The sequence below is a fragment of the Microtus ochrogaster genome, chromosome 21 (genome assembly GCF_000317375.1).
Source record: "Microtus ochrogaster isolate Prairie Vole_2 chromosome 21, MicOch1.0, whole genome shotgun sequence".
NCBI lineage: Eukaryota > Metazoa > Chordata > Mammalia > Rodentia > Cricetidae > Microtus > Microtus ochrogaster.
Window position 1 is genome coordinate 47,314,959 of NC_022022.1, and position 12,184 is coordinate 47,327,142.

Here is a 12,184-nt window from a genome sequence, read left to right on the forward strand (position 1 = left end):
TCACTGTACTCAGTCTCCTGAAGCAGTGTCCCCTAGGGAATTGACATCCCATCAAAGAACAGCGCTGACTATCCATTACCAGCAGTTAGTAAGGTGCACTGTTGGAGGCCACTACTTTTAGGCCTTTTAGCCTGGACAAGATGCAATGGCACAAGGTAGTTTGGTTACCTTCTGTTAAGGGACTGTAGCCATAAGATCACCTATGATGCTATTTTCCTGTTGTTGTTTTCTCAAGACAGGGTTTCTCTTTGTAGCTTTGGAACTCACTGTCCAGACCAGACTGGTCTCGAACTCACAGATATCCACCTGCCTCTACCTCCCGAGTGCTGAGATTAAAGATGTGTGCCACCACCAACTGGCAGAACATGATAGTATTTAACATGCATAAGATCCTACATTGAAGAAGAAAAAGAGTGCTAGAATTAGGAAATTAGTACTCCTAACCCACAGTTGACAGGTTTAGTTTGTAGTTTGCTGCCATTTGAGACAGTCTTGTTTCACAGCCCACAATGGCCTCAAACTCAAATTCCTCCAGCCTGAGCCTTATACTTGAACACAGATGCCAACCACCATGTTGTCCATCTTGAAATGGTTTAATAAACTTTATTACAGCAAAGAACTTCTTTGTTGCATGTTTTCAAATAAGATATGAAGAAAAGCATTAATAACAAATTTCATGCCCTTTTTAAAAAGTCTATCAAATAAATTCAACATTCAGTTTACAGATCTTAAAATGATTTTTATTGAATGGGTTTTAACAACATTGTTTTTAGACAGTGTGGCTACCGCACACAAAAACAGCGCTGTCGTGAATGCTGTTGCATAGCCTCGGTGTCACCTAGCACGTTTGTACTTGGAATACAGTTAAGCTCTGACATCACATAATCAAGCAAACAGCAATGCATACTCTATTATTTAGAAAGACTTTGTGCATTTCAGTAAAAAATCATTTTGCAAGTGGTTTCAGCTTTATCAACAGTCTCATTTGACACATTCCATACTTCATGCTCTCAAAATAAAAAGTGGCCTAAAACTAGGATTTTTTAAGTTACTGACATTAATGAATACCATTCAGGTCTACAGAATTAACATTTTACATTATAAGCAGCAATAAGTTACTGATTATCTGGTGACAAATTCCATTCAAACTAAATACATCCTGTTACATTCAAAAGACATTTTGTAAATTTTAATATGCAATTTTGTATGCTACAGTGCAAAAGAATTAACATCCTAATGTTTCCTGAGCTTTAGGAAATTAACAATTTTCTGAGCACTACTCTCAATTTAAAATAAGCTCCTTACTATGCAAAGCCATGTCAAAACTATACAATTAAATTAGGTTGTTTTGAGAACTGAAAAGATTGGCTTAGGGTAATGAAAAGGTTTTCAAGCAGAAGTATTTACATCACTGAAGAGGGCACCTGGGTCTGCCCAGAACCAAGGTCAGAGAACCTAAACAGTACACTGAAAGACATGGTAAGTTATTTAGCATTAAATATTACCAACTTATATTACACATTTAAACATACCCTCCCATAATGCCCAGTACAAAGGAATAAATGTGACAAAAGGTGAAAAATCAAAGAAATAAACATGCTTTAAGGAATGATTTGAATGCGTGTGCGAGTGCGGACGACTTCTCGTTAGAGCTCTGTACCCTCAAAACTACAACGATCGAGTTTCTACTTCAATCTTCTCCTCTGCTTGCAGTACGTCGGGGTCAACATGAACCACCGGAGGTCGAAGGATAACTTCAGGCCCTCCACCATATATGGACTGAAGGAAATTCCATGTTTCTTCTGAAATCTGACCAGAGTCTGCTCCTAAAATTATGTGCATGCAAAGAACGATGCTTACAAACATGAATATATTGCAGAGATATAAGCTACAACACGTAATACTTTTAAATGTCTAAAGTTGTGTATTCCTAGTTCTTTTTTTTTAAAAGCAATGTCTTTAATTTTCAACATTTTTTTATGTTCTGTCTGCATGTATGCCTGCAGGCCCTAAGAGGGCACCAGATCTCATTACAGATGGTTGTGAGCCACCATGTGGTTGCTGGGAATTGAACTCAGGACCTCTGGAAGAGCAGCCAGTGCTCTTAACCTCTGAGCCATCTCTCCAGCCCTATTCCTAGTTCTTACCTACAACTCTAAAACCCTCCCACAACTAACACACACTGCTTTCCCGCCCTTTGTTCTACTGTAAGCCTGAACATCTCTGAATTAGGTTAATTAAAATAACAGGATGACTGGTTAGTATTTCTACCAGTGAGAAATCGTCACAAGTAAAGGTTTCAGCATTAATTAAGCATGTGGTGCAGGCCCGTGATCCCTACACGTGGCAGGGAGAAACAGGAGGATCACAAGTTAAACCCATTCTGGGCTACATGACACATTCAAGGCCAGTCTGGGGTACACTGAAAAGAAACTGTGTGTTTATTAAACAAACTTACCTTGCTTGAGCATCACATTACCACATTTAGTGACTGCAATTTTAGTGTTGTCGATAGGACCTGGAGGATCTAAATAAAAATGATAAAAGAATTATAAAATAAACACGTTCAAAGAAATGCTGCAAAGAAGTACATAATTTTATAGCTGAAATAACTGAGAACTATCAATAAAATCTAGTTAGTTATTTACTTCTTATGAATTGCCATCTATTTTAAGTATCTTCCCAGCTTTGGGGATTTCAGTTGACCCAAAAACAACCAAGAAAGGTGAGAGGTCACCCAGCAGCAAAGTCTAACAGTTTCTTAGGTGCTCACTGGGAACTGCAAGTCAGATATTTTTTATGCTACAAAAAACCTTTGTAATATAAAAAAATATAAAATTCTCAGTTCCAAATTTATTTATTTAAACCAAAATCATTATAAAATGAAATATTAAGAAGCCTCTTTTCTTTGAACATGAAAGTGCAGTACTTCTCCATTCTCAAAAAGCTCCCAACAGACACGAGTAAGGAAAATAGGCATACGGTTTTAATATATGTGTGGTCTGCTTTTGCATAATACATTGTTTAAAATACAGTTGAAGGGGCAGTCCAGGAGAACCAGTAGAACAAAGTATAATGTCATTATGTTTAAAATTGCCATAATTAAGTCCATCACTTTGTTTGCTAACTTAAAAAGTAAACCAAGAAATTCAAATACATACATACATTTTTGTAAGCAACTCAACATATGAAGAACAGCTTATTTTCAAATTATTATTATTAATAGTAGTACTAGTATTGGAATAGATTCTCACTGTATAGTCCTGGCTATGTGGAAGAGGCTGGCCTTAAAACTCCTCAGATGTCCCTGACTCTGCCTCCCCAGTGCTAGGATTAAAGGCATGCACCAGGCCTTATCTTCAAATTTTTATACATAATTATTTTAAAAGGTCCACACTGTGTTCCACTGTACTAGATAAACTATAATTAACTCATCATTCTGTTGTGTGATATTTTAAGGTTTTTCTTTATCCGGGTTGGGAGAAGGTGGTCTTTGTGAGATGAAGTCTATTACACAGCATTTACTATGTAGACCAGGCTGGCCTCTAAAGTTTATCAGCATTACGATTAAATTTACTTATGTATCTGTGTATGGGATGTGTGTGCCAGTGCCAATGGAGATGAGAAACAGGTGTCAGACTCCCCTGGAGCTGGAGCGAAAGGAGGTGATGAACTGACTGACGCAGATTCTGTCCCCAGAGGAGCGACTAGTGCTCTTAACTGCCAAGTCACCTGTCTAGCCACTGGTATTAAAATTAAAGGTAATTTTAATTTTTTATTTTTGCCTTAAGTAATAATTACAAGTTCACAGCAGTAAGACTATAAACTAGAATATAAGTTCCCTGAAATCATAGGTCTTTTTTGTTCACTAGTATAATCTCCAATAATCACAGAATTAACAAACAAAACATAGCTAAGAAACTTTGAGCTCAGCACTTACCTCCGTCCTTACCCTTCACGAAACTCTCCCATTCTCTAAACCACTGCATACTGATACAATAAAAAGTTGCCGGAGAGTCTTCCTCTTGAAATGCTCTGTTGAGCTACAGAGAAAAAAAGTCAGACACCTAGTATCTGGAACTTGAGATATTCTCCTTCAGCATCAAACAAGGTAATTTCTCATACACCCGAGGTTATCTTAGTTCTAACATACAGGGCAGTCTATCAATAAGTGACTCTAGATTATGTCTCAGAATATAACACATACAGACATGTGAGAATGAGCATGAGAGAGGGTAAGAGATGACTGAGGCAAAGAATTCACTAAATACTTCGTATGTTTATTTAAAAAATCTTTCACCATAGCCAACTTAAAAAAAAGTAAAGATCAAATGGCTAGAAACACTGGTATGAAAAAGAGGTGCAATTAACAAGGCCTCAAAAGAATAATAAAGGGTATTTAGAATTTGTTTAATAACATCAGCATTTCCTGTTGGGCACAAAATAACAATGATATATACTAGATAAGGACAGACAACCAAATTCAGACTGCCAGTTCTTTAAGACTTTTAAATTGCTTTGTGTGTCCTGATACCCTCCTAATTCTCAGGCGTCTGCAGTGATCACACACACACACTTTTATATTTACAGCTATTGATGTCACTGTCTCTCACCCCTATGAGCCTTTCCTTCAACTCCACCGCAGTCGAGCTCTCTTGATCACTTCAGCCCCTCACACTACTCTCAAGCTCTTTAAACCTTACTCAACACTTTGTCCTTCCCTATAGATTTCTTTTTAAGAAAATAGCTCATATAGCCCAGGTAGCCTCAAATTCCAGATACCCACGTGACCCCCAAAAGTTACAATTACAGGCATGTTTCACCACGCCCAGCTGCTTCTGACCCTTTAATATTTACCCAATTCAAGTATGCTGAGGCACCCAAAACCTACTTACATGGGATCCATAAAACACGATACGAAAAATTCTGGGTCTGTGTTTGGTGTTTCTAAAAAAAAAAAATTAAGACCTGGACATGGTCAAAACAATCCTGTAAAGGGGCTGGAGAGATGGCTCAGAGGTTAAGAGCACTAGCTGCTCTTCCAGAGGTCCTGAGTTCAATTCCCAGCAACCACATGGTGCCTCACAACCATCTGTAATGAGATCTGGTGCCTCTTCTGGTGTATATATGTTAACAGAACATTGTATGCATAATAAATAAATAAATCTAAAAAAAAAAAACAACAACAACCCTGTACAATAAAGGAACTTCTGGAGGCATCACAATCCCTGACTCCAAATTGTACTACAGAGCTACAGTACTGAAAACAGACTGGTATTGGCATAAAAATAGACAAGAGGACCAATGGAACTGAATCGAAGACCTGAATATCAAGCCACATACTTTAGAACACCTGATTTTTGACAAAGAAGAAAAAATATAAAATGGAAAAAAAGAAAGCATATTCAACAAATGGTTGAATAACTGGATATCAACATATAAAAGAATAAAATAGATCCATATTTATTGTCGTGCATAAAATTCAAGTCCAAATGGATCAAAAACCTCAACATAAAACCAACCACACTGAACCTCATAGAAGAGACAGTGGGAAGTACATTTTAATACATTAGCACAGGAGATCACTTCTTAAATATGACCCCAATAGCACAGACACTGAGAAAAACAATTAATAAATGGGACCCCATGAAACTGAAAAGCTTTTGTAAAGCAATGGACACAGTCAACAAGACAAAACAGCAGCCTACATAATGGGGAAAGATCCTCACCCACCCCACATCAGACAGAGGGCTGATCTTTAAAATACACAAAGAACTCAAGAAATTGGTCATCAAAAGAACAAATAATACAATTTAAAAAAATGGAGTACAGACCTAAACAGAGAACTCTCAACAGAGGAATCTAAAATGGCTAAAAGACACTTAAGGAAATGTTCAACATCCTTAGCCATCAGAGAAATGCAAATCCAAACAACTCTGAGATTCCATCTTACACCTGTAAGAATGGCCAAGATCAAAACCACTGATGACAATTTATGCTGTGTGGTAAAGGGAACACTCCGTGATTGCTGGTGGGAGTGCAAACTGGTAGAGCCGCTTTGGATTTCAGTATGGTGATTTCTTAGAAAATCAGGAAACAATCTACCTCAAGACCCCAGCAATACTACTTTTGGATATATACCCAAAGATGCTCAATCATACCACAAGGACATGTGCTCAACCATGTTCATAGCAGCTTTGTTTGTCATAGCCAAAACCTGGAAACAGCCTAAATGCCCCTCAACTGAAGAATGGATAAAGACGATGTGGCACATTTATGCAATGGAGTACTACACAGCGGGGGGGGGGGGTGTAAAATGGATGGATCTAGAAGACAGTGTATTGAGTGAGGTAACCCAGATCCAGAAAGACAAATATAGAATGTACTCACTCATAAATGGCTTTTAGACATAAAAAGCAAAGAAAAACCAGCCTACAATTCACAATCCCAGAGAACCTACACAAAAAGAGGGCCCTAAGAGAAACATACATGGATCTAATCTACATGGGAAGTAGAAAAAGATAAGATCTCCTGAGTAAACTGGGAGTATGGGGATCATGGGACGGGTAGAAGGGAAGGGAGTGGAGAAAAATATATAGCTCAATAAAAACAATTTTTAAAAAAAGACCTGGGCATGGTGACATATAATCCCAGCACATTGGGGGTAAATGCAGGAAGAACAAACATTCAAAGCTAGCCTAGAATACAGAGACCCTGTCTCAATAATAAAGAAATCAAGGCAGGCCAGGAAGATGGCTCAATGAGTTTAGACACCACCAAGCATGGTGACCAGTTGGATCCCTATGATTCATATAGTGGAAGCAAAGAACCAACTTCCTTAAGCTGTCTTTCACATACGTGGAATGTCAAAGTCATCACTGGTGTCTGTTACTTCTAAACCCTAAGGTCTTATGCTCACTTCATTTCCTCTGGTTTTTGGTTTGGTTCTTCAAATTGATCCTATCTGCTTTCTCAAGTTTCCAGAAACTCTACTTGTTTCCACCAAGGTCACCTATTTCTGACCAAGCTGTTTATGACCTGGATATGAAATGTCCCCCAAAGGGCTATCACTTAGGCTGGCAGTGGAACTGGGTATCATCTACATAACGCTGCTTTTGCATGGTGTAAAATGTAACAAGAGCCTTAGAAGCTTATATCAAGGTTACAAAAAGCCATGGAGGGAAGGCAATGTGTAGCAGGGTCAGAGTCCGCGTAAGGAGGCCCTGAAAAGACTAAGTTGCACTTGCCTTTATGCAAGAAATGTGCGATGTTTGCCAGGAAAGCTAATGGCACTGGGTGCAACCAGCCAAGAAAGGTCATATTTATCACATGCAACTGTAGTAATAAGGAGCGCCGGGACTGCATCCCCGGCACCCCGGCCGCCTGCTAGCTTATGCCCCGAAATAACAACACACAAACTGTATTCTTTTAAACACTGCTTGGCCCATTTCTATCTAGCCTCTTCTAGGCTAATTCTCACATATTAATTTAGCACATCTCTAATCATCTGTGTAGCACCGGTCTTACAGGGAAGATTCTAGCCTACGTCCATCCTGGGTCGGAGCTTCATCGCATGTGTCTGCCCGGGAGAGGGGAGCATGGTGTCTCTGCTCCAGAGAGCAGAGCTGTCTAGTCTGAGCTCACTTCCTCTTCCTCCCAGCATTCTGTTCTGTTTACTCCTCCCACCTATGTTTTAACCTATCAGGGCCAAGCAGTTTCTTTATTGCTTAACCAATGAAATCAACAGATTGATATATGACACTCCCACATCATGCAATGGAACATAATCCTTAAGATTCTTTCATATTATTGCTTATGGGGGTGGAGATATGAAACTCTGTCTTGTGTAGTCAGGCCAGCCTCAAACTAGTACTATATTGTTGAAGAGGATGTTGATTCCTATCATTCTGCTTTTTCCATAGGAATGCTCCACAGCAGGCTCTCTGTGTTGTTTTTTGAGTCTTCCTAGAAAACCAAGTTGGCCTCAAGTGTTCAGATACAGGTATATGCCAGGACACTTGACTTACACCATGGGCTCTCCATTGCTGAACAGTATCCCTCTGTACAACTCTAAGACATTTTGTTCTGATCTGATAGCTTTTGAACATTCCACTGTTCCCACTTTAGGGTAACTTGTGAGCAAGACTGCTAAGGAGTTTTGTTTACAGCTTCTATGTGAGCATAAGTTGTCATTTTCTCTGTAGTAAATACTTGCGAACAAGGCTGCTTAGAGTCATAGACTAAGTGTTAAATCTATTTTTAAAAAAAGCAAGCAAACAAACAAAAAACCCCAACCTACCAGGCTAGGCATATAGCTCCGTGGTAAATCACTTACCTAGCATTTTAATCTCTAATACCATAAAACAAATAAGCAAACAAATAACACATACCAGACTGCTATATCATTTAACTTGTGATCTCCTAAATTTCCATCATGGAGAAAAAGCTCACAAGCCCCCATGTCTAGTTGAGGAACTATTGACAACTGGTGACTTCTGGAATAGAGAGAAAGTTTTCTTTCTTTTTCTTTTTTTAGATTTATTTATTAAGTACACAGTATTCTATTTGCATGTTTGCCTACACGCCAGAAGAGGGCATCAGATCTCATTATAGATGGTTGTGAGCTGCCATGTGGTTGCTGGGAATTGAACTCAGGACCTTTGAAGAACTCAGGAAGCCAACAGTGCTCTGCGTCTGAGCCATCTCTCCAGCCCAAGAAAGTAGTCTTTTGTTTAAGGGTATTTTTGTCCATTAGGTAGACCATAGTACAATGACAGCCCTATACCCATGAGTACATGAGAAGCAGAAACTGCCTCAGTGGGTTATTTTTTAAAAAGGGATGGGTTGGTAGTGGTGTATGTCTTTAATCCCAGGACTCTCAGGGAAGGAAGCTTTCTAAAACTTTAAAACGAGCCTGGTTCACATAGTGAGTTTCAAGACAGCCAAGAGTAAGTACATAGTGAGTCTGTGTGGAGAGAGAGAGAGAGAACAGGTGAGGTGTAGGAGTAGATCTGGGAGGAACAGGAGTAGATAAGTTGAAAATACACTGTATTTTCACATGTACAATGCAATTATGATATTCTCAAAGAAAAGCACTGCCACCAGATTTCGCCTACATTGCTTCTGATCATGGAATTAATTTTATACAAAGAAGAAAAGGTCTCACATCCATAAGGTTCACTGATCTTAACACAGGCTGCCACCCAAAAGCTGCTAGTCTGTAAAAGACTCAATTTCTGTACCTGATAGCAACAGTTTGCAGGCTTGAGAGTGTTCTATGTACTATGGTACATGCCCCCACTCTGGAAGTCAGTAACATGTCTTCCCCATCAGTAGAATTTACAATGCTAAAAAGTGGGTTATGGATGAAGAAAACCCACCCGCAACTTCCTACACTGACACAAAAACGTTCTCCCTATAGCCAGAACTCGAGCCTCTTCTGCTTCAGAGGATTTAGTTCCACAGGAAAAGCAGTTTTCATGGGACTGACTGGCCCCTGGTACAGTCCCTTGACTATACTGTGTTTTTCAGGTCACTGACCCAACTGGGAAAGAGGAATTAAGAGTTCAAAATACTGGCTAAAATGATTAAGCTCAGTTACAGTGACTGCTTCCCAAATTATATTACACAAATGACGAGTACACAAGAGATGAGAGCTAGGAAACAAGTGACGTGAGGGTGGGGTGCTGGCACTTCCCTTAACCTCAGCACTTGGGAGAAGGACCAAGCAGACCTGGTCTACACAGCAAGTTCCAGGCCAGACAGCACTACATGAAGACTTGTCCTAAACCAGGCGGTGGTGGATCTATGAGTTCCAGGCCAGCCTGACCTACAGAGTGAGTTCAAGGACAGCCAGGGCTACGCAGAAACCATGTCTTGAAAAACAACAATAAAAAGACCTTGTCTTAAAAATTTAACAGAAACTGCATTTTCTGTAGAATATTCCAAAGATAAATGATGACAAAATTGGTAACTGAAAAGGGAAATTTGTTTTTCACAGTTCTGGAAACAAGCATCCAACATCAAAGTGCTCAGAGCACTGTTCCTGGAGATCTAGAGCCTCCACTTCCTCCTCCTTCAATCTGCCCTCCATCCTGCCATAATAGTACTCTGTCCCTTCTCTGTGTATCCTGAAAGGGACACTGACTGGATTTAGATTTTATACAAACTTCTCGGGATGATTTCAACTCAAAATCCTATGCAAAGGCTCTTTTCAAGGTGTCATTGTCATTAAGGTCAATTCACAAAAGGCACAACATTTTAGGATCCAATATTCAATTGCGTACAAATACTATTCAGTATTCCTATAATCTTTTACCAGAGGTTAAAACTTAACCTTACAGAAATCTAACAAGATCATTGAGGGTCAAGACCCTTCGAGAATGAACATGCAGGTTCCTTTAGCAATCAACAGCCACAACCAGCTGCAGCCTGCACAGACTACAGACAACTCTAACGAGAGAACATACAGTTTGGGAAGTAAAACTTCTTGCCATGACAAATGCACAGGAAACAGAAATGCGCCCACAGGAAGACGAGAAGCAGAACTGTGGAGAACCGAGCAGGGCTGTCACAGCCACGCGGGCAGGACCTGACGCCCACTGCGGCTCTCTCACCGCCGACTGCAGGCTGGCCATCTGTAGCTTACATAGCTTACAATTTGAAAGTGTTACATCTTTACCCGAATAAAAATTTCCAGTTCAGTTTTTCTTCGTTTCTCAATCTTCTCGGCCTCGATCTGGCAGGTGTGACAGATGTACAGGTGGTTGACCGCGGGTCCTCCTCCATACCTAGACACAGAGAGCGCAGGTCACAACTGCAGAAGGCCCGTGCTTGAGGACACTGCTGCTAGCTTTTTTTTAAAAAAAATATTTATTTATTATGTATACAATATTCTGTCTGTGTGTATGCCTGCAGGCCAGGAGAGGGCACCAGACCTCATTACAGATGGTTGTGAGCCACCATGTGGTTGCTGGGAATTGAACTCACGACCTTTGGAAGAACAGTCAGTGCTCTTAACCGCTGAGCCACCTCTCCAGCCCTGCTGCTAACTTTTTAATCAGTGTTTAGATTGCCAGTTACAAATAAGTCCTGGGGCTGGCAAGATGGCTCAGTGGGTCTTAAAATAAGTTCTGAGTTTGTTCCTCAAGACCCCATGAAGGACTCAAAGCACTGTCTCCCTCCAGCTGCCCTCAGGTCTCCACCCGTGCTCCATAGCATGCATGCATACATTACATAGCATAGCACACATTCACAGAATTACTTTAAAAAAAATAAAAAATTTAAAGAATAAATCCTATAGGAAAATTCTCAAAGTAATATAAAAAAAAAATCACATTACAAACTCTACTTTATGTGTCCCAGGGCAAACAGCACTGCCCACGTGACACCTACCCTGCTTTATCTACCTTTCATCTTGCCCTTACAGCTGCCTCTGCTACAGTATTAAAGGGTTCAAAGATTAGCACAAAATATTCATAGTTATGCAAGCAAATTTTAATCAAATGAAGTCTTCCCATGCTCGAGTTAAAAGCACTTAATGAGTTCATTTTAACATTTAATTTAGAATGGAAATAACATTTAAAAACTTTGTAATTTGGGAAGATATCCAATATTAGTAGCGTAGTGTACAACTATGAGAAATTTTGGTATTGTGGAGATGTATCATCCTTTAACGTACAAAATATACTACAACATATCTATAGATAATCATAAAATCACCATTATTTAGACTAGGATCTCACAAACTAAGTCTTCCTACTAATACTTTAGAGTGACTAAATTAAGAAAAGGAATGTTCTTCCTAGGCATCAAATAACACAACACACTGGGCAGCTGTGACAGAACCCAACCCTTCTGTAACCGCTCTCACTTGCTTTACGACACCATACTGTTGAATTCAACAACAAACCTGCTATAGAGGTTATCCCAAATGTTCTGAGGCAGCATCAAAACTAAGTCTTCAATGTAACTAGCTTTTCGTGGAGGAATACCTAAAAAACATAGTTAACAAGTATACTTAATTTTTACTTTTTAAGCCAGGCGATGGTGGCGCACGCCTTTAATCCCAGCACTCGGGAGGCAGAGGTAGGCGGATCTCTGTGAGTTCGAGACCAGCCTGGTCTACAAGAGCTAGTTCCAGGACAGGCTCCAAAGCCACAGAGAAACCCTGTCTCGAAAAACC

General features: G+C 39.7%; 1 protein-coding gene across 2 annotated transcripts in view; it reads right to left on the reverse strand.

The window, feature by feature from the left end:
* Positions 1-710: 710 nt before the first annotated feature.
* Usp33 (ubiquitin specific peptidase 33) overlaps positions 711-12,184 on the reverse strand; it is a 52,408-nt gene continuing 40,934 nt past the window's right edge. For both annotated transcript variants that reach the window (XM_005357478.3, XM_005357477.3), the window contains exons 20-24: positions 11,912-11,993; positions 10,682-10,790; positions 3,941-4,043; positions 2,459-2,527; positions 711-1,826 (exon numbers count right to left, since the gene is read on the reverse strand). In XM_005357478.3, the coding sequence (XP_005357535.1) occupies positions 1,669-1,826; positions 2,459-2,527; positions 3,941-4,043; positions 10,682-10,790; positions 11,912-11,993 (521 nt within the window). In that variant the 3' untranslated portion in view covers positions 711-1,668. The remainder of the gene's footprint in view (positions 1,827-2,458; positions 2,528-3,940; positions 4,044-10,681; positions 10,791-11,911; positions 11,994-12,184) is intronic.